General features: G+C 43.8%; 1 protein-coding gene across 3 annotated transcripts in view; it reads right to left on the bottom strand.

Moving 5' to 3' along the window:
* sdk1b (sidekick cell adhesion molecule 1b) overlaps positions 1-19,488 on the bottom strand; it is a 231,969-nt gene that overhangs the window by 68,094 nt on the left and 144,387 nt on the right. For all 3 annotated transcript variants that reach the window (XM_086119285.1, XM_086119284.1, XM_086119287.1), the window contains 9 exons: positions 19,178-19,353; positions 15,799-15,882; positions 13,449-13,643; positions 13,018-13,134; positions 12,591-12,758; positions 9,825-9,927; positions 9,559-9,732; positions 6,474-6,610; positions 3,219-3,366 (listed from right to left, as the gene is read on the bottom strand). In XM_086119285.1, coding sequence (XP_085975411.1) covers positions 3,219-3,366; positions 6,474-6,610; positions 9,559-9,732; positions 9,825-9,927; positions 12,591-12,758; positions 13,018-13,134; positions 13,449-13,643; positions 15,799-15,882; positions 19,178-19,353 — 1,302 coding nt within the window. The remainder of the gene's footprint in view (positions 1-3,218; positions 3,367-6,473; positions 6,611-9,558; positions 9,733-9,824; positions 9,928-12,590; positions 12,759-13,017; positions 13,135-13,448; positions 13,644-15,798; positions 15,883-19,177; positions 19,354-19,488) is intronic.

Below are 19,488 nucleotides of genomic sequence, written 5' to 3'. Positions count from 1 at the left end.
AGAAACGGGCAGTTAGCAATGCGACGCGGGATGAATCGGATTCATTTCAATGGGTTCACCTTAGAGAACCTTGTCATGTTTGAGAGTCTCTGCATGTTAAATCGGTTGAAAAAGGGGTGGGCTGACCCGGAACTTGAAAGTCACTTTGGTTTTTAAAGAGGCGGATTAGCAATGCTGACAAGCGGACACTTTCCAAGAGTAACAGCCTGTCAAACAACAGCGCCTCAAACATTTGGAGATGATTCGACATGGGGGAGGCGTCGTCCGTTAACCCAGCGGTCGCCAACCCCTGGGCCGCGGCCCGTCACCGGTCCGTGGGTCATTTGGTACCGGGCCGCACAGAAAGAATATATAACTCATATTAATTCCGTTTTATTTATTTCGGACTCTGAAAGATGTTTCATTTTGAAAAATTACCAGATCCTCTGTTATATCTGTCTACAATATGTCATGACTGACGCAGGTGAAGGCGGCGCTTCTCGGTCACGTGATAGGTTACCGCTAAGATAAGATAAGATAAGATAAGATAAGATAAGATATCCTTTATTTGTCCCACACTGGGGAAATTTACAGCCTCCAGCAGCAAGAATGTGGGTAGAAAGAAAATGAAACCCGGGAGCTAGCAAAAAGAGTACAAAAACAAACATCTTTGGAAAGTTTCTTTGAGAAGTTGAAAAGGCCCAGCCAGGAGACAGAAGAGGAGCCTACGACTTTTAAGAAAAAGAAGGCTACATTTAATAGGCAGTATCAGGATTTCCTACTTAAAATACGGATTTAACCCACTCTGCATAATATGCGGCGATGGTGAGTCGTATTTTTCATGCACTTTGTATTTGCGGTATATCTTATTGTGAAGGCACATTTGAGAATGTTGAGGCCGGATAGGACGTTCCTCGTGTCATGATTCATGTTTATTTTGTTTTGAAAACACAGCAGTTTTCATCTTCCACCACCTCACATCATGGATGGATGCTATCTTAACTTAATCTTAACTTAGGTCGTATCATATTATTTTGTTGTATTTATCCATCACACTTTAAATGGCGGTCCCTGAAAATAATGTCTGACATTAAACCAGTCGGTTGGGCAAAAAAGGTTGGGGACCGCCGCGTTAACCTAAAAATGCCCAGTACACTACAAAATGACCGCATTTTCCGCACCATAAGGCACTTCGGAATATAAAGCGCACCTTCAATGAAAGGCCTATTTTCAAACTGTTTTCATACAGAGGGCGCACTGATGACACGAGAGCAGCGCAACCTGGAAATGTGGACGATTCTGGGACTAACGGACTTAAACAGCTACTTTGGAGGAGGGTTTGGAGTGAACTGGAGTTATGGAGCTGGGGTTACAGCGATCTCCAATTCAGTTGTGGATATGCGTAATTCACAAGCAGATGGATATTGGCGGCGGAGGAGTAGATAGCTGTAATGAGAAATCTCATATACATGAAAAGTAACATCCTCTGAGAAATGTAATTCAGATTTGGCGAAGCAAAACTGAATTACAAATAATTCCATCAGTCATTTTGTCTGGTCCCAATTATGTTAGGTATCTTGAATGAAAACTTCAACTATTTAAAATGGAATTACGACTCGTCAGAAAGATGTCGGTATCTACCATTTCAATTCCCGGTAGACAAATTAGCTTTGATATGTTGAATCCACTTGTCAAACAGACATTCATTTTTTTTTTACTCAGACAGCAGGGAAATGTTTCAAATTGTGAAATAAATACATAAAAAAATTTCGATAGGGTTTTTTTTGTCATCAATATCATCATTGACTTCTCCACTCTGATGCATTTGGTCACGCCTCAAGCTTGGACCTGCAGGAAGCAAGGCGCACCATCGCTCCTCCCGAGTGCACCAAGTGCCTCTTTGGCGACTCGCATGCGCGCGTTGCCTCGTGCCAGCTAACGTCCAAGAGATTAAAAGCGCGGCGCCGTGTGGTCACATACGAGGCGAACGCTGATGAAGAGCTGTGTCCATCTGCTCTGATACGCTCACCACTGATGATTTGTCCACCTGCCAGTCTCTCATTTGGGGAGGACAACTACTTTATGCCGCGGAGCAGGTGGCTCGCTGACTAAACGGAAAGGGCGCACGCAAGCAACTACTGAAGATCGACAAACAAAGGACGCGTCTGCACAGGTAACCGTGGGCTAGAAAGGAATGATAAGTGATGTGGCCCCACCAATCTGCTCGAAAATTGAGACTCGAGTGGTAACTTGACTTTCAATGTAATTTGTTAAGTTCTCCACAGCTGCTATCTAGCAAAATTGCTTAAAATGCTGCCTGTATCTCAAGATTTGGGTTTGCAAAACACGCACACACATATACATACACACACACACACACACACACACACAAAAGGGTGTAAAGTGCGCTATATATCTTGATAGTCTTGCTTTTGATGAAAGAGTGTGAGAGACGTGTTATGAAGACACCCGTGAACTGTTTTAAATTGTGAAAAAAAAGCACGTTTACTTGAACAAAAATTAGTTTAGGTTGTTCAATGAATGCACTCACAACATGCATTCTCTATAATTACAACTGGCAGCAGTTCCCTTGCTGAGATTATATTTGGAGGAGCGACATCTGGCATCTGTCAATGGCCACATCTGTGCTATTGTGCGTGTGTGCGTGTGCGTGTGTGTGTGTGTTTGTGTGTTTGTGTGTGTACTCAGAAGCACGATTGCAAACCATACCTCCTCCAAACCCTCAATCCTGTCAGCATCCCGTCTTTTCACAACACAACACACACCTGCACAACAATGGGTGCGCTTTTAAGGCCAAATCCACTCTCCCACTTTCGCAAAAAGACCACTCACTCCCCCCCCGACCCGCTATTCAATTCCCAACGACTGGCAGGGAAATAACACACATTTGCGACAAGGATGTGAGGATAGAAAAGCCTGCTAATAAAGCCAATGGATTTTTAACAACAAACCTTCACATTAGAATGCGTTCAGAGTAGCAATCCCCTGGAGCAATCCCTCTCGGCGACGCGCTAAACTAGAGTGTGGACTCTCGATGGGCATGGTTATCATTATAATCCTGACTTCTGACTCTCGTTGAGTTCACAGAAAAAAAACAACGTTTTTTCAAAGAAAGCACAGCATGTTCCGGGTAGCAAATTGCTGTCACGCTTTCAACAAAACAGTCGTCACAAAACGTCTTGAAAATACCCGACGAAGAATAAATGTGTTACGCTTACCGTTGCGTCTCGGCGCTGTACTGTCCCCGGCCCACATGGTTGACAGCGCAAAGCCGGAACTGATAGGTCCGGGCAGGTGTGAGTCCGCCCACAGATATGTTGGTCACGGTGGGGTCCACCTCAGACAGGTAGACCTTCCATGGGGAGTCTGAACACACGAGGGAGAAAAGCTGAGGGAATTCAATGAAGGAAGCAGCAACAAGGAATTGTTTACTGCTTACCGATAAATGTGATAAATTTTGAAAAGGTTAGCTTTGGATGTTTGTACAGAAGTCTCAGATCATCTCAAATCTTCGCAGATGATCAAGAATGTATGACGTGTAAGTGTCGCTATGTTGTCTAAATGTGTTTATGTTCAAATATCTTAACACGTTCTTAAAGGTTGAAATGTATTCCCCATTATGTGTTATTATATGTATTAGCATAAAGAGGGAGGACTACAGGCTGAGCTGTGTGTGTGTGTGTGTTTCATCTTTAGGATGACTTTTAACAGTGGCATTAGACAGTGTGTAGACTCTAACTGAAGAAATGCTCATTACTACTGATGCTTATATAGTACATGAGTTGAGTTCACTGCCAGGATAAAGCGCTTGTATTATGTTTTAAGTTTGCACTGGCAAGTCAAAATAAATGCTTCATCAGTGATCGCCCTGATGTGCAGGTATCCCCTGATTAAAGACCCCGGCGAGCAGCTCAGTATTTATCCTTAAGCAGGAGTGAGTGGATAAAAGTGCGTGAATTGACAAAAAAAGCCTTTTAAAAGTGTGAATACGACCTCATTGAAATCAGGAGTTAGAGAGACTCGTGAATCAAACGTTAGCTTGCAGCTGAGAATGGAAAGTCTTTGTCGTCATTGTATGGGCAGATACAATAAAAGGATGGGTAAATGGACGGACATTTATTCAGTCAAATTGTGGTATTTCTTCAACAAAACACCGTATTTTCCGCACTATCAGGCAATCCTAAACACACTCAATTTTCTCAAAAGCTGACAGTGCGCTTTATAATCTGATGCGCTTTACACTGTATATATGGATCAATATTCCGATTTCTTGGATGTAGTATTTTAAAAGTTCTGTAAAGCGCTTGGTTACAGCTGGAGCAGGTTGTGAAATTGCGATTTCAATAAAGCTGTATTGTATTGTATTCACTTTCGCATAGCTCCATCTAGTTGATGCATAACGCAACCGCAGCCACTATTATAGCTTCTATTCCATGGGCCTTATAATGCTGCGCGCACTATACATGAAAACCGTTTTAAAATAGGCCATTCTTTGACGGTGCGCCTTATACTCCGAAGCCGCTTGTAGTGCGGAAAATACGGTAATTGAATTGTTTTGATCGATTCCTAGCACAATGAAATGCTTTGTATATCAATGCCATTTTATTCGGTGGGGTCTCCTGAATACACGAAGATTCATCTGTGGTGTTGGCCCTTGCATTTCCTAACGTCAACAACTACGTAGGTCACATTGCAAAGCCTTCATGTGTTGCTCATTTTTGTTTGGTTTACATTACTTTTAATAAAAATGGAGACCATGTGGTCATGATATTGGCATGGGGAACGTTCACATCCGTTTATCTCTAGAAGCAACAGAAAACAACATGAGAATAGGATGAATGAGAACAGATGCCGGGGCCAGCTTATCATTGTCTCCTTGCACCTTGAGATGCGAGAGACCGATGCGCTATTCTCATCCCCTTGTATAATTGTGTGAATGACAGAAGTAATGTGGGAATGTATGCAAACAAAGCAAAGGCAACAAAGCCATTGTGTGATGTAAAAAATACACGCAGTGCTCGCAGCGATCCCCAGCACGTAATGTGTCATAAGTGCGTATGGGTGCACTCACGAGGCGACAACATAACAAAGCAACTTTTGTCCATCTCTCACTGTCTGCGGGCTCACTGTAATTTTCTCCCTTCACGCTTCTTTTCTTCTTCAAGATGTTTTTTTTTTTTACATTTTGCTTTCGACATGCAGATAAGAGCCGATGAGAAATTAGCTTCTTGTCTTCTCCTGAGAAGCATACCCCCAAAACATAAAATCTCCTTAGACTTTGAAGAAGCCTTTCCTGCATCTTATAGCCAGAGTCTCGAATATTTAAATATAATGTATCAACAGTATTTGGCAAACAACATTTCTTGATTCCATTATATTAATATAACTTTATTAATATGTGTGTGTTTTACACAATAATATCATTGAAATAGGCTACATAGCATTAGTTTGGGCACGAAAACAGTACAAAAGGACAACTTTTTACTGTATGGGGTATTTTTAGAAATGTATTTCAATTTAATGGACAATCGGCTCTAATGAAAAATCTTAAATCAGTAAATCGAGGTTCCACTGCATGTTGTATTGCAATACATTCAAACGTACACACAAGGACGTTCAAATGTACTTGTAGGCTAAATGCTACATACTTGGCATTTTTCAATAATGCCGGCGGATCTACGCCAATGGACTGAATCTTGACAGAAGCATGCTGGCCGGTGATGGACTTTTAGCCCGGTCTAAGACACAGAAAAATATTTATCCGGTTGTCTGACTGTCGTGTATGACAAAAAAAAGTCACATCGTTTGACAAGGCCATTAGCGTAGCGGCGTTAACGTATGTTAGTGCGCTGATAGAAGTGAGGCTACATTCGAATCTTGCTAGCAGCTTTAAAAATACATACTCCAGCCTTAAGCGCTACGTTTATGAGTTTAACTTTTCTAAAAGTTGGGAGCAAAGTGGCTGTCTGTGCAGTGCGCACATAACAGAAGGAGAGAGGAAGTAGTCAGTGTAGCCATCTTGTCATTCTTTTCCTCAATCCCCGTTTCCCTCTGTGTGCCATCTGAAAGCGACTCGGCCTGCTGTTACAAACAGCTGTGCTGACAGAGGGACGAGAGACAGCAAGACAGAGGGAGCGAGAGAGAGCGAGAAAGAGACGACAAGGCTGGCGAGGGGTGTTGGGGTTCGGGCTTGAGAATTTATTTCTAGGGAACCTGGACGTACTTTTACGAAGCAACACTATTCCCCATATGTCTGCCTTATAAATGAGCGTACATCGGTGCCTGTTAGATGGCAAGCCGACAGCTGTTTGCCGCTATGGGGCTATAAATTAGCCCACCCCATACTCCCCCCCCCCCCTCCACACACACACACACACACACACACACACACACACACACACACACACACACACACACACACACACACACACACACACACACACACACACACACACACACATGCGTATACATACTGTTCTCCGAGAGCTCCAACAGATAATAGAGAAGCGGAGAGTTGCCATCGAACGGACGCAGCCAGGAGAGCAGGACCGAGCGTGAGTCGGAGTCGTTGAGACGCGCCGCCAAAGAGCGAGGAGAGTGTGGCAACTCGCTGCGCACCAGAAAAAGAAAACAAACCTTCACACGGAGACAGTTTGACATTGACATTACGGTGCATGACAACAACGAGTATAACCCTCACATTTTTTTGTGTTTTTGTTTGTATTTTTCATGGAGCACCACTGACGATGTAAGCGGTCAAGGGCAATTCAGAGTCCCTCGGAAGTAACTAAACACAAAGCAGTGAATGTCAAAACCACTGGCAAGAAAAAGTGAGGACACATCTTCGTAAAATTGTCTATACCGTGCCAAATTACACCGGGAAACAATTTGAAAATAAATTTCCGTTGCGTTCCATTTGTATGATGATTAAATCTAAAATTTGCATGCTGATTCCAACATCGCAGTTATTTTTTTTCTCCACATCTTCGCCACCAGATAAGCAAAAATCCACTGATTAGCAAGACGTGCCACCTTACTACGATTGGACTCGTCTACAGCCATGTGGCAACTTGTTTGTGCGGTCACAATGGAGAGTGTGGTGAGAGGCGTGTGCAGTTCCCAATAGATCGGTACTTTCAATATCAGAAAACAAAAAGCCAGCATAGTCGGAACAAAGAGGATTAGTGCTGACTTTTCTCTTAACCTTGCAAGAATGGGCATAGCTGTGTCAGTTCTATTATGTTTATTTTTTTGTTGCTGTTTTCAAATGCTTGTAACTCTTCGTTCACACTCGCACACATTTATTTACTGTTTTGTTCAGAAAACATTCTGGACTCAAAAGTTATGTGATGTCATGTGACCCATCGGCGTACACCCAGATGGCACCGAGGAGTGTCAAAGGCAAATTTGAGCCAATTTGAACATTTTCCCTCCGGGGTGTACTCACTTTTGTTGCCGGGATACATTATTGGTTGCGAGTTATTTTGAGGGGGACAATACATTTACGCTGCGATGCAAACTGTGCACTGACTCCCTTGCAGCTGATTGTTCCTTCTTTCGTGAAAAGATTTCTTTTCACCAATGTGAGCGGCTGCATTGAATGAAGGTCACCACACAACAGATAAGCAACTCCGACTGAATACCAGCAATAACTTTAACAACCTTCCGTCGGCTAATAATGAACTCATTCACTGTGGACTATTTGACTCGCGGCTAACACGTCAACCACCCACCGTTGGCCGACAATAACCTCGGTGATGCTACAGCTCACCCACGACACTTTGAGGAAGCGGAATCGAAAAACAATGGATCGATGGTTTGCCGCTACCCCACATAATAACCCCTTTCTTTTCGTCGTCGGTTATGGGGCGCTCCATACTTCAATACTTGGAGTGAGTGCGAGGATGATGATGGCAGACAGATGAAGGTGATGTGAAAGGTGGCGACGCTCCGACAGGACGCGAGGAAGAGAAAGGAGGACGAGGGGAAATGAGATTGATGTTTTCTTCTCAGAGCTGACATGACTGCATTAATTAATGGATGAGCATAGAAAAATGTTGGAGCGCTTCCCTCCGCTGAGGCCACGCACACATGCGCGCACACACACACACACGCGCACTAGTGCGCGCACACCCCAAGAGTGACAAACACATGGATGGGCCTTGTGAGAGTTGAACCAATAACCTGCTGGTAATTAGTCTGTCTCCTCAGCCGCCAGCGTCTGTTAGCCTCCGTGACCCGATGATAGCGAGCTAACGAGAATGTCACTCTTGCACGCGCGCAGACACGCGCGCGCGCACCTAATCCGTAATTTACCATCCGTTTTTTTTTTCTTTCATAGGCGTAAACACGGAGACACTTCATCTGACATGTGACCTCGCCGCTCGCAATGGCTCCGAACAATGCGGACCAAGTTCCCGCCCTCCCGCTCGCTCTCTTGCTCTGCAATTTTTATTAATATAGCATAAGTATCGTTTATAAATACATCACACAAGTGCATATTAATATATAATGGCCCCTACCTGCGAGCATTCGCTCACAGCGGCTTTAATGAGGGTTGGTGGGTGAAATATGCATGTGACGTGATTTAATATTAGTGCCTCATTTGGAACCTACTTTGCCGCACTTTTGCACATGAAGCAATTATTAAAAAGCAATGACAAATTAAACCAAGTGAAACACTTCAAATGTATATTTGAGCCACTGCTGACTTAAATCGCGTTAGTGTAATTGCAGAATGATGGCGTCGCCATAATTAGGGATGTGGGTGAGCTGGAGCTTGTCTTTGGTGACTGGGGGTGAGAGGCTTGGACAACCTTGGCCTGGTCGCCAGCCAATCGCAGGCCACATACAGGCAGAGCATTCACACTTTGAACAATTGAACAATTTGAGTCTTCAGTTACAAGCTCACTTCAGGCAGGAAGCCCAGAGCAGATTATTTTCGATCATCGATGGATTGTTTCGAGACTAAAGTTAACATTGTCAAAATACTCAGAATTTCAGCCTCTCATCGATAAATGCAGTATTCTCAGATTTCTGTCATCCTCCATTAGACTGATGATGTTTTGGGGGTGGGGGGGTTCCAAAATAAGGCATTTGCGACACCAGTTTTACTTTGGAAAACAATAATCAACATTTTTGCTGATTTTTATTTTTTTTTTTGGACAGATGTCACCGCTTAATAATTAATGCATGGTTTAGCATTTTGCGCAGCGTCAATTTGAGAAATCCTGTTCGTGAGTTCTATCCTGTTTGTGAATGAAGGAATGGAAATTAAAGAATTTGTAAGGATACGAGTCATCGATTAATCAACAAAATAATCGAGATTAATTGACTACTAAAATAATCGCCAGTTGCAGCCCTTATGGATACCAAAGACAGGAATTTACAAATTGTTATATTAGTCATGCCCCAATTATTTGCGAGGGCCAGTTCTTCACTGCTTGGAGCCTTTTTTTGGGGGGGGGGGGGGGGGTTGTAATGTAAAAATAATTATTATATTATTCCCCATTAAACAATATATGATATTGTGATTAAAGCTGAGTGTCTTCTACTTACATAACTTCCAGGCGTGCAGAGTGGGAATCGTTGCCGGCCTGCGAGATCACAGTGCAAGTGTAATCGCCGATGTCACCTGACCAAGTCTGGCCAATGGTGAGGGAACCTTGGCGTACAGAGACACGCCCCCCGCTGCTGGTCAGGATGGGCGCATTGCCTCGCTCCCACTTGAAGCTGCAACAGGGATGAGCGGATTAATTTAAACGACTGCTGCATAGGGAAGGGATGGGTAAGAAGCTTCCACTCTCAAACTAACAAGCGAGTACCTGACATTGACTCTGGGGTCATGTGTAGCATTGCAGGCCAAAAAAGCGGTGGTGCCTTTGATGACACGCAGGTCAGATGGAGGCACAGAGATGACGGTACGACCTGGAAGGCAACACAGTGATTAGTGTTGGGAGTGAAACAATACTGTAACACATCCATTCATCCATTTTCCGATCCGCTTTATCCTCACAAGGGTCGCGGATGGTGCTGGAGCCTATCCAAGCTGTCTTTGGGCAGTAAGCAGGGGGCACCCTGAACTGGTCGCCAGCCAATCGCAGGGCACACAGAGACAAATAACCATCCGCACTCACATTCACACCTCGGGACAATTTCGAGTGCTCATTAACCTGCCATGCATGTGTTTTGGAATGTGGGAGGAAATTGGAGTACCCGGAGAAAACCCACGCCAGCACGGGGAGAACATGCAAACTCCAGACAGGAAGGCCGGAGCTGGGATCGAACCCTGCACCGCTGCACTATCAGGCCGACGCGGTAACCAGTCGACCGCCGGGCTGTCATTGTCTAATACAGTGGTGTGTCAAATTTTTTGCGATCTCAAAAAAAAAAAAATCTTAGCTCTCCAATTACCTTGACCGACCTTTTTGCTTGAACTGATTTCACTCATAGTACTGGAAAAGAATCACTGCCTAGTCTAGTTCAAGTTAAGTTCATGTTTTGTTTTTTTTTAAATCTTGAAGCTGTTTGTTTTTTTTAGGTGAAGTTTATTTAACTTTCATGTACAATACATTTATATTTAATCACACTTAAGGTAGATTTTTTTAAATGCATGCTACTTAAGCGCATTGTTAATCTTCTCGTTATTCATAATGTTACGCTGAAATTAGATATACTGTTTAGAAATAAAGCCTCCGGCTTATTTTGGATGAACACTTGTATCCACTATGCTACCATATTAAAATATTGGTTGTAGCTGAAGTGTTTTCTTTTTTTTTTCCTTTTTTTAATTGGTGGCGCTTGATGTAAAAATTTTGAGAAGCTCGAGTGACAAACGTCAAAAGGCTCGAAGTAGATTTGTCGAACATGATGCTGTGTTATTTGAAACATGCACGCAAGACTGCCCCTGACTGGTGAAAAAAATTAATTAGTCACCGTTGAAGCCGGGGAACTAGTGGAGCACAACGGAACAAGGACGCGCTTTATCTGCTCTAAACAGACACCTCTGTCGTGCTTGTCGTTGTCTCAAAAGTGCTGAGTGCATCGTATTCAATTCCACCGATGAAAAGGGAATAAAAATGTGCACACGGGCCAGATCGTCACCGGCTCATTCATTGTGTACGCCGGCGATTTAGATGAATCACCCAGCAAAGAAGCACTGACGGCGAGCATCCCCGCAGGCCACGGGCCTAATCGAATCCTGCAGTATTTAATGTGAAGCTGGCAGAATAAATGTAAAAATGAGCCAATCGATACGTTTAGCGGCCACTCACTCGTTCGTCCTCCTGCCCGGCCAATCACATGATTTATTGGCCATCTCATCTGCCGGCGACATCGATCGGCAATCGCGAGCGGCTGTTTGCTATGCTGAACTAATGCCACCCGACAGCGACGGCTTAATTAGTGTTCCGCATCTGCAACGGATACATATTGAAGGATTTCACGCGGTTGCTCCTCCGCCAAGGACGTCACGCCCCTCGAATTCGTTATTATATAAAAAAAATAAAATTAAAAAAAAGAAAAAGATTTTGCTGTATTTCCACTCAACTTTGTCAAGGCCGATGGAAGAAACCATTCCTCCCCTTTTATCAATAAATAAAACGACATTTAGGCTGCTGTGAAGGTGAGCCAAATGTTTGGCAAAGGACCAATTGACATTCAGTATTTTTATTTTTTTTTTTACCTCTGCCAAGTAGGTTCCATTTTCATCAAAAGCATTGAACAAAACATACAAAATTAACTTTGATAAAACTTTGGGAAGCCAGCACTGGTTGAGGATTGCCTTGGTGGGGGTCGGTGCTTGATTTAGTTTCCCGCTGGGGTGTCCAAACATTTTCCTCATGGGGCTAAATAATGAAAAATGAAATGAATTCTTGGGCTTGACAAAACACTCAATTTATATACTTAAATATTTTACAGTTATCCTGAGAACCTGCTACATTTGGGTTTGGGATTTTGGGGGAGGTCTGCCGCCCTTTATCTCATTAGAATAGATACAACCCCACCACGTGCAGTTCTCAAATTCCAGAACCCAAATAAAAAAATTTAAAAAAAGAGCAATCTGGAATAAGCTGACAATCTTTGAAGCGGTGTTTACTTGAGGATCGTAATTAATCGTGAATGTGGTACAGCAGACCTTGACACAGAGCAGAAAGTGGAGGACAACCTCGGAAATATTTTTATTCGCAAGGTATTGAAAAGAAACCGTTTGTTGCAATTTTAGTTGTGAATACTTTTTCTGCGTATCGATAAAAGCTCTCTACAAAGCCCATTTAATATTAGTAGCAGCAGTAGCTGTAGGCGCACCCTTGGATGAGGCGGGGGGGGGGTCACAACACCATATATATATATATATATATATATATATAATGACTTTTTTTTTAATATCAGAAAAATGAAAAAGAATGTTGACTAAATTACGTAAGAATTAGAATTTGCCCCAAGTGTGTTTGGGTTTTATATTTACACAAAGCAGTCTAAAGTCTTGCCCATGTCATGTGACTGGTGCTAAAACGGTCACTTAATTCCCATGAATCCTCATGGAAATCTCAAGAAATGTGCCAAAAAAAACAAACAAGTCGGCGTCTTACTCCAGACAGTGAGCTTGGCCGTGGCATTGATGCTCCTCTCCGAGTTGGAAGCGATGCAAGTGTACTCTCCCGAATCCTGGAACGTGACGGGCTGAACCTGCAGGCTGCCTGATTGCAAGAGTTTGAACCGAGGTACCTGCACGGAACCGCTTGCCAACACCTGCGAGCCTACAACACAGAGAACGGTACATGTTGTGCTTCAAAACGCCGTTTCTTGGTAAGAACACCAGGAGTTGCAGTTTTTCTGGTGCATCTTTGTCTGGGAGGGTCAATCGCCACGTGTGTGGGTGTGAGTCGCCGACTGACTATATTTGTCCAGTTCGGTCACATTCGGGCACCTCGCTCAGTATGTGGCAGGCTTAAGAAGCGCTGACTTAGATTTTAGACCTCCAGTTGGAGCGTGTCTACATCTTTGCGTACATGTTACCTTTCCTCCAGGTGACGGCAGGCTTCGGGGCACCACTTGTCTGGCATATAAAGAAGGCTGTGTTCCCTTCGGTAACGGTTTTGTCAGATGGACGCACGGCGAAGTTGGGAGGCGCATCTGAAACGGAGCGAGAGAGCAAAGAAGACACGGGAGGAACATCGCGAGCTGCCGTCGTGGAGTTCTGATGATAATGCGGAGGGGAGCGCGAAGGGAATTGATGGTGAATGATTTTCAGACATTCACTGCAGTCTACAGAGAGTGACGATAAGACACAGACACAATCGGGGAACATCCAGGCCAAAGCGAGGTCCAAACATTACACTGCATGCGGAAATGAGAAATCCAAAGCCAGCTCTCGTTAACCATGCGGAACCGGTGGTGTCGGAACGGGGACGGGAGCGTGAGATGACAGCGTCGTCGGAAGGACTCACTGGAGACGAGAAGCTGCGTGTGGGCCTGCGTCTCTCCGGCGACGTTGCGGGCGAAGCACTGGAATATCCCGCCGTCCCCCGGTTGCACCCGCCGCACCGTCAGGCCCGTCGCGCTGCTGATCTTGTAGCGAGGGTTGGCCAGCTTGGACAGAGGCACGGCGTCCTTGTACCACTCCATCCTGGGCGGAGGCACACCTGCACAAGCATGTGTAGTGTGGAATAACACCATGAGGAGAATGATAGCTTTGAAGTTTTTTATTATTTTTTTTAATGGGCAGGTGGGCCAGGTCATTTGTTGATGACGAGGGGGGGGGGGGGGAACATTTTTCATATGAAAACTGCTTTGTAAATAGAATGTGACTGATTGATTGAAAAAGTGTCTAAAATCGATCAAACTGTTTTCAGAATTTTTTTTAATTGAAATAATCTGCTTGCAGTTCATTGGTAAATCATCTAATACAATCAAAATAAAATTGTTTACTGCAGTGCTTCTCAATACATTTCTGTGACGATAATAAATAATGCCACTCAATTAATTAAATGATTTAATGGGATTAATTAATTTAATTACTTTAATTAAATAATTTAATTGATTAATCAACAAATGTGTCTCTGTCACACTACATAACATTGTATTCCCATCAACGTGTCCAAACTTTGTTAAATTTGAAGCCGGAAAAATAATACTATATTTTTGACCTGTGTTGCGATCTCAAGTACATTTCCCGACGTGAAATATGCACACGTGCTTCACGTCTAACTTTGACCTGTGTTCTGCACACAAACAATACAGCGAATCCAATTGGGACACAGTTTTAAAAAAAACACACACACACATTTGACCTCTGCAAGCTGTGCAAACCCCCTCCCCAAATGATCCGTTTTTCCTGCCTTCTGCTGCTATTAATATGTATGGGGATATAATGACTGCTAATAATATATTGATTGCAGCCTCTGTCTGGATGTCGGGGGCAGCTAAAAAACATTCTGAATAAATGATAGCGGCAAATATCTACGGTATAAGCGCCAGCCTACCTGACACGCATGTCAAATGTGACGGGCACGGGGCGAATGTAATGACCATCAGCTCTCCATAGTCATTAGTCAAGTATGAAGTTTGCGAGTGAGGATACGCCATGGAAAGAATTCCAGATTTTCACCTCAATGTGTCGCGGTCAAACTTTGCGCAAAAACCACGTGTCAAGTACGCTTCGTCCCTCTTTGCTTGTCACTTCTCCCTCCGAGCCTCCGTCGCTTTGCTCTGCCCTCACCCAACGAGGCGCTTCGGCCTATTTAATATCGCAGACGCTCTATCGACGAGGAACGTCAAACTTGCTCACCGTCACATGTGACAGATGCAAGAATGTGAGACTTTTTCCTCTTGTTTTTTTTTCTTTTTTTTAAGCTTTGTCCACCCCTACACATCAAATCATCTTCACGTAATCCACTTTCTAGCAGCTGTCATGAACAATGGGCTTTGGTGACTTGCTGCGAAATGCATTTTTAGTGTTCTCACACACACACACGTACACACCCACACCCACAAACACACACACACACACAGAGAATGAGGAACGTTGTTGAGATACAGCGGTGCCTTGAGACACAAGTTTGTTCTGTGACCAGGTGTGCAAGTCAAAGAACTCATCTTCACCCATTGAAATGCATGAACAATCAAGAAAATATTCACGGATTTTCTGCACTGGAACGCACTTCGGATTATAAGGCGCATCTTCAATAAATGGCCTATTTTAAAAGTGTTTTCATATATTGGGTGCACCGCATCGCAAAGGTAACGTTTAAACATGTCTTCAAAATAAGATACGGCGCAAATAAAAAGTGCCTGAAAAATACGACTCACCGTCGCCGCTTATTATGCAGAGTAGGCTTGGTGCGTGTGAATCTCCCGTTGAGATAAAGCCGTATTTGAAATAGGACTCCTGATACTGTCTATTAAATGTAGCCTTCTCTTTCTTGAAAGTCGTAGGCTCCTCTTCTGTCTACCGGCTGGGCCTTTTCCCCTTCCCGAAAAAAACTTTTCAAAGACGTTCGTTTTTTTATGTGGTAACCTATAACATGACCGAGAAGCGCGAATTCGCCTGAGTCAAGAGTGACATACTGTAGACTGATATAACAGAGAATCCGGTAATTTTTCAAAATAAAACATCTTTCAGATTCCGAAATGAATAAAACGGAAGGAATGTAAGTTATTTATTCTTTCTGTGCGGCCCGGCATCAAATAAGCCCAACCGCCGGTCTGTGGTTAAGGACCCCTGGTTTAGGGGAACACTTGGGGAAAAGTGGGAGGAGACAAATACCCATATCTGCTCATAGAAACATGCAAACGTACCTGTGGCCAAGCAGGGAATTTCCACATTCTTGTCAATTTGAGCGAAGATCTTCCACTGGGGTTGAGCGGTCAAAGAAGGCGGCTCTGGAGAGAAAACGCAAAACATGAACATTTCGCACATTGCCAATGTAGAACGCAGTCTGCTATTTTTTCCCCGCTCTTTAGCACGATGACCTTCCTGTCATAGTTGTACAACTTTTTTTTTTTTTACCCTCGCCGAGTTTGTCCCCTTTTCATCGTGGCCCTCCAACACTCGCTTGCAAGCCTACGCCCGCTTTCGTCACCGCTAAACTCCGCAGTTGAAAGAAGATGCGCGGAACACCATTTGAATATCTTTGGGAGGAAAATACATCAAAAAGTCCTCTTCAATTGTGCGGAATCTGAGCAATGCACACAAAGAAAGTGTAAGTTTATGATGGCGTACAGGGAACTCGCGGCTTCAACATTTATTCTATTTGACGACGCTGGCTTTTAAGTCGTGCTTTGTGCTTTGCCTTTAAGGCGCACCAGGCCCGGCTCGTGTATTTATTAAGCACAGTTGGGAGTTTGCGTGTGATTTTGGACTGGAGATGCGTGCTGTGAAGAAAAACAAAAGCTCCACGGTAAAAAAGAAAAATACGAGCTTGGTGGTGGGACACTGATAAAGCAAACGTTTTGATTGCCTTGAATCAGGTGAGTTTCAAGGACCAAAACACACACACTCACACACGTGCGCGCGCACACCAAGCAAAACATGTTTTTGACTTGTTTTGCTAGTTTGGGTTTCAGGGGCGCTTCCGCCGGCGTCCCGCTTGTGTGGCGGTAAAGCAGCGGGGGAAACGACAACAGATCTTTTGTTGTTCGCGGTGGCAACGCAACACAACCGGCTCCCCGTGTCATACATATTCCGATTAGTGGGCAGAGTAGAAATGCGACTGAATAATGAAGACTTTTGAGGCACACGCACGCACACACTTCCCACCTGCCACACATGCGCAGTTCTATCTAGAAATGAATTTCACTGCACTCATGAGGTCTACTGAGTGCGTATTCGAAACAGAGCAACAGCCCACTTGGCCTCGAAGGGGGTGTGGCGGGTGTGGGATATACCGTGCATACTTTTTGGTCACATTTGTAAGAACACGCATAATGACTTGTCATTACTACACGATGAATAAGATCTGTGAAAAAAGAAAGGCAGTGTTCGGAAACACGATCTCTGTTTCCTTGGTATTTCTGTTGTGAGCTGAATTTCAATACGATAAAACGTTGCCGTTTTATGAGGTGCAGCACTTCCTCACAGAAGTGAGCGACACCGAGGACTTACATTTTCATAAACAGTGCGCCTGCACTGCGGCGCAGATGCCGGTGCGTCCTGATTTTCATATCAGCGCAGCAGTTTGTTTTTTTTTTTGCCAATTCGGGAGACCGGTTCCCCGCCAAGTTGGCCGAGGGTGTGCCCTAGGAGACGCGCTCAGCGGAGTGACAGTTTGATAGCATAAAGTCAGTCTAAATTTAAATTTGAAAAGACCGCATCTCAACACTGATGCGGCTGGTCGTAAACAATTTTGGTGGATATGATCGGGGTGCGCAGGCAGACAGATTGTGAGCTCCGCGGACAAGTGTAGTTGACGTCGGATGTAGTTTGTTCTTAAACATGGGAACAGTGAACATCAAACACCTCTGAATGGCTACGTATTAAAATCATACCGGCCATATCGGGCATTAGCTACACAATCTATAACAGATAGATGAAAATAAATTTTAAAAAAAACACACACACAATTAGGGTTGAACAGTGACTGACTCAACTTTCTGGATTATTCATCCATCCGTTAACCAAAGTGCTTATCCTCACGAGAGTCGCGGGCGTGCTGAAGTCTATCCCAGCTGTGTGAAGATCCATGTTTTTTTTTTCTTTGAATATTTGTGCATGTGCGGAACGGATTAATTGGATTTACATTACTTTCTGTGAGAAATAGCGCTTTAAAGATATACTTCTTTAATAGAAACGCTGTCTGCTGACTCGGGTTAATTAGTGGAGCACAGAGTACAACGTAAACACGGTGAGTGAGCATTTACCCGTTATACTGCACGCACAATAAGATAAGAAAGCCTTTATTAGTCTCGCAATGGAGAAATTCCCAATTCACAGCAGCAAAGTTATGAAAGGAAGAAGTAGAACAACAAAATATAGGAGCTGCTGGAAAGGCAGCCACTCTCGCGGCGCCATTTTGAAGTCAAAATAACAAAAATAACACAACACAACACATAGAACACAGACAGCCGAGATGCCAACTGAAATGAAGTCAGCCCAAAGCATAAATGCTTTTAAATCCAGATTAAAATTGAGGATTTTTTTCTCCCCTCAAAACGATGGCCAAGGTCGTTTCAAGCATTTAAGAATCCATTTCACTGCATTTTCTTTTAGTCGTGTTAGAAATCTACATCTTAGTCCTTGTTCTAGGCTATTATTTTGTTTCTCTATTTTTGAATGCGTTCTATGGTTTGTTTGTGAATGCTTTTAAATGTAGTTGCGAGAGTGTGAAGCACATTGAGTTGACTTGTGCATGAAATGTGGATCAACCATCTACACGCCTGTGATGAGCCACGCCCGATTATGAAATGGGCTAGTACACTCCGGCAGGTCCTTTGTGACTTGTGAGAATTCTATCGGTATCACTAGCGTGCTCTCTTTGCATTAAAGCGCTCCCACGCTCTGAAAAAAAAAAGAAAGTCGCTGACATGCGGGTAGGACGGAGCGTTTCATCAATCAAGCGTTAGCTGCCAGGGTCTGTTGTTTTCTATTTCCACACAAGTATCCAGGATGGCCACCGTCTGCGACAGTGTTCCTGTGTGACTGCCTTTAGGTTTTTTGTTTGCTTTGTTTTGGGGTTTTTTTTGCCCAGCATTGATTTGTGGCTCTGGGGAGAAAAAAAAACTAATTTAGCTGGCAGATAAACAAGCGTATGTGTCCATGGTGTTTTTTGCAATTACGTTTAACTCTGAAATTCACTCGCGTTCTCACACACGCACACGCACACGCACACACACACACACACACACACACACACACACACACACACACACACACACACACACACACACACACGCGCGCCAATGTTTTCTATGTATGTCCTTTATTGATGGACATTCAATTCTCTCAGTGTGCACATTTGCAATTTCCAGCCATAAGTTACGATTTGATTTATTAGAATGATTTTAGTCTCACGGGGAATTCACAATTCAATGGTTTGTCATTGTTGTTTTTTTTTGTTGTTTTTGTTTTTTTAGCAGATCAAGTCCAACACTGTGGAAATCTTTAAAAAAAAAAATTGTGTCAATTTAACATTTTATGACACACACACAGCAGCCGTATGTTTGCTGAGCGTACACTCACCAATCACAGTTAGGCGCGCCTTGGCCTCAGCAGCTTCGGAGGTGTTGTTGCGTAGCAACGCTTCACAAACATACTCCCCATCATCCAAGGAGGCTGGGGCGGGAATCAGCAGCCGACGCCCAGTGGCCAAGTGACGCCCATCGCGTTTCCACACTACCAGCAGGCTGTCCACATCTCTGAGGAGGAGGGGAAAAAAATGACGGGGGAGGAGAAGAGGATGAAGTGACAGAGAAGAAAGGACAAGATAGTAAACGTATCAATGAGGCAGCAAATGACTAGTGACAGGGAGAATGACAGCGGAATCCCAGCTT

Source organism: Hippocampus guttulatus, chromosome 9, assembly GCF_054856545.1.
Source record: "Hippocampus guttulatus isolate MCC_2025c chromosome 9, RoL_Hgut_1.0, whole genome shotgun sequence".
NCBI classification, from domain to species: Eukaryota; Metazoa; Chordata; class Actinopteri; order Syngnathiformes; family Syngnathidae; genus Hippocampus; species Hippocampus guttulatus.
The sequence above is the reverse complement of the archived record's forward strand: the minus strand, read 5'-3'. Positions and strand labels throughout refer to the sequence as shown.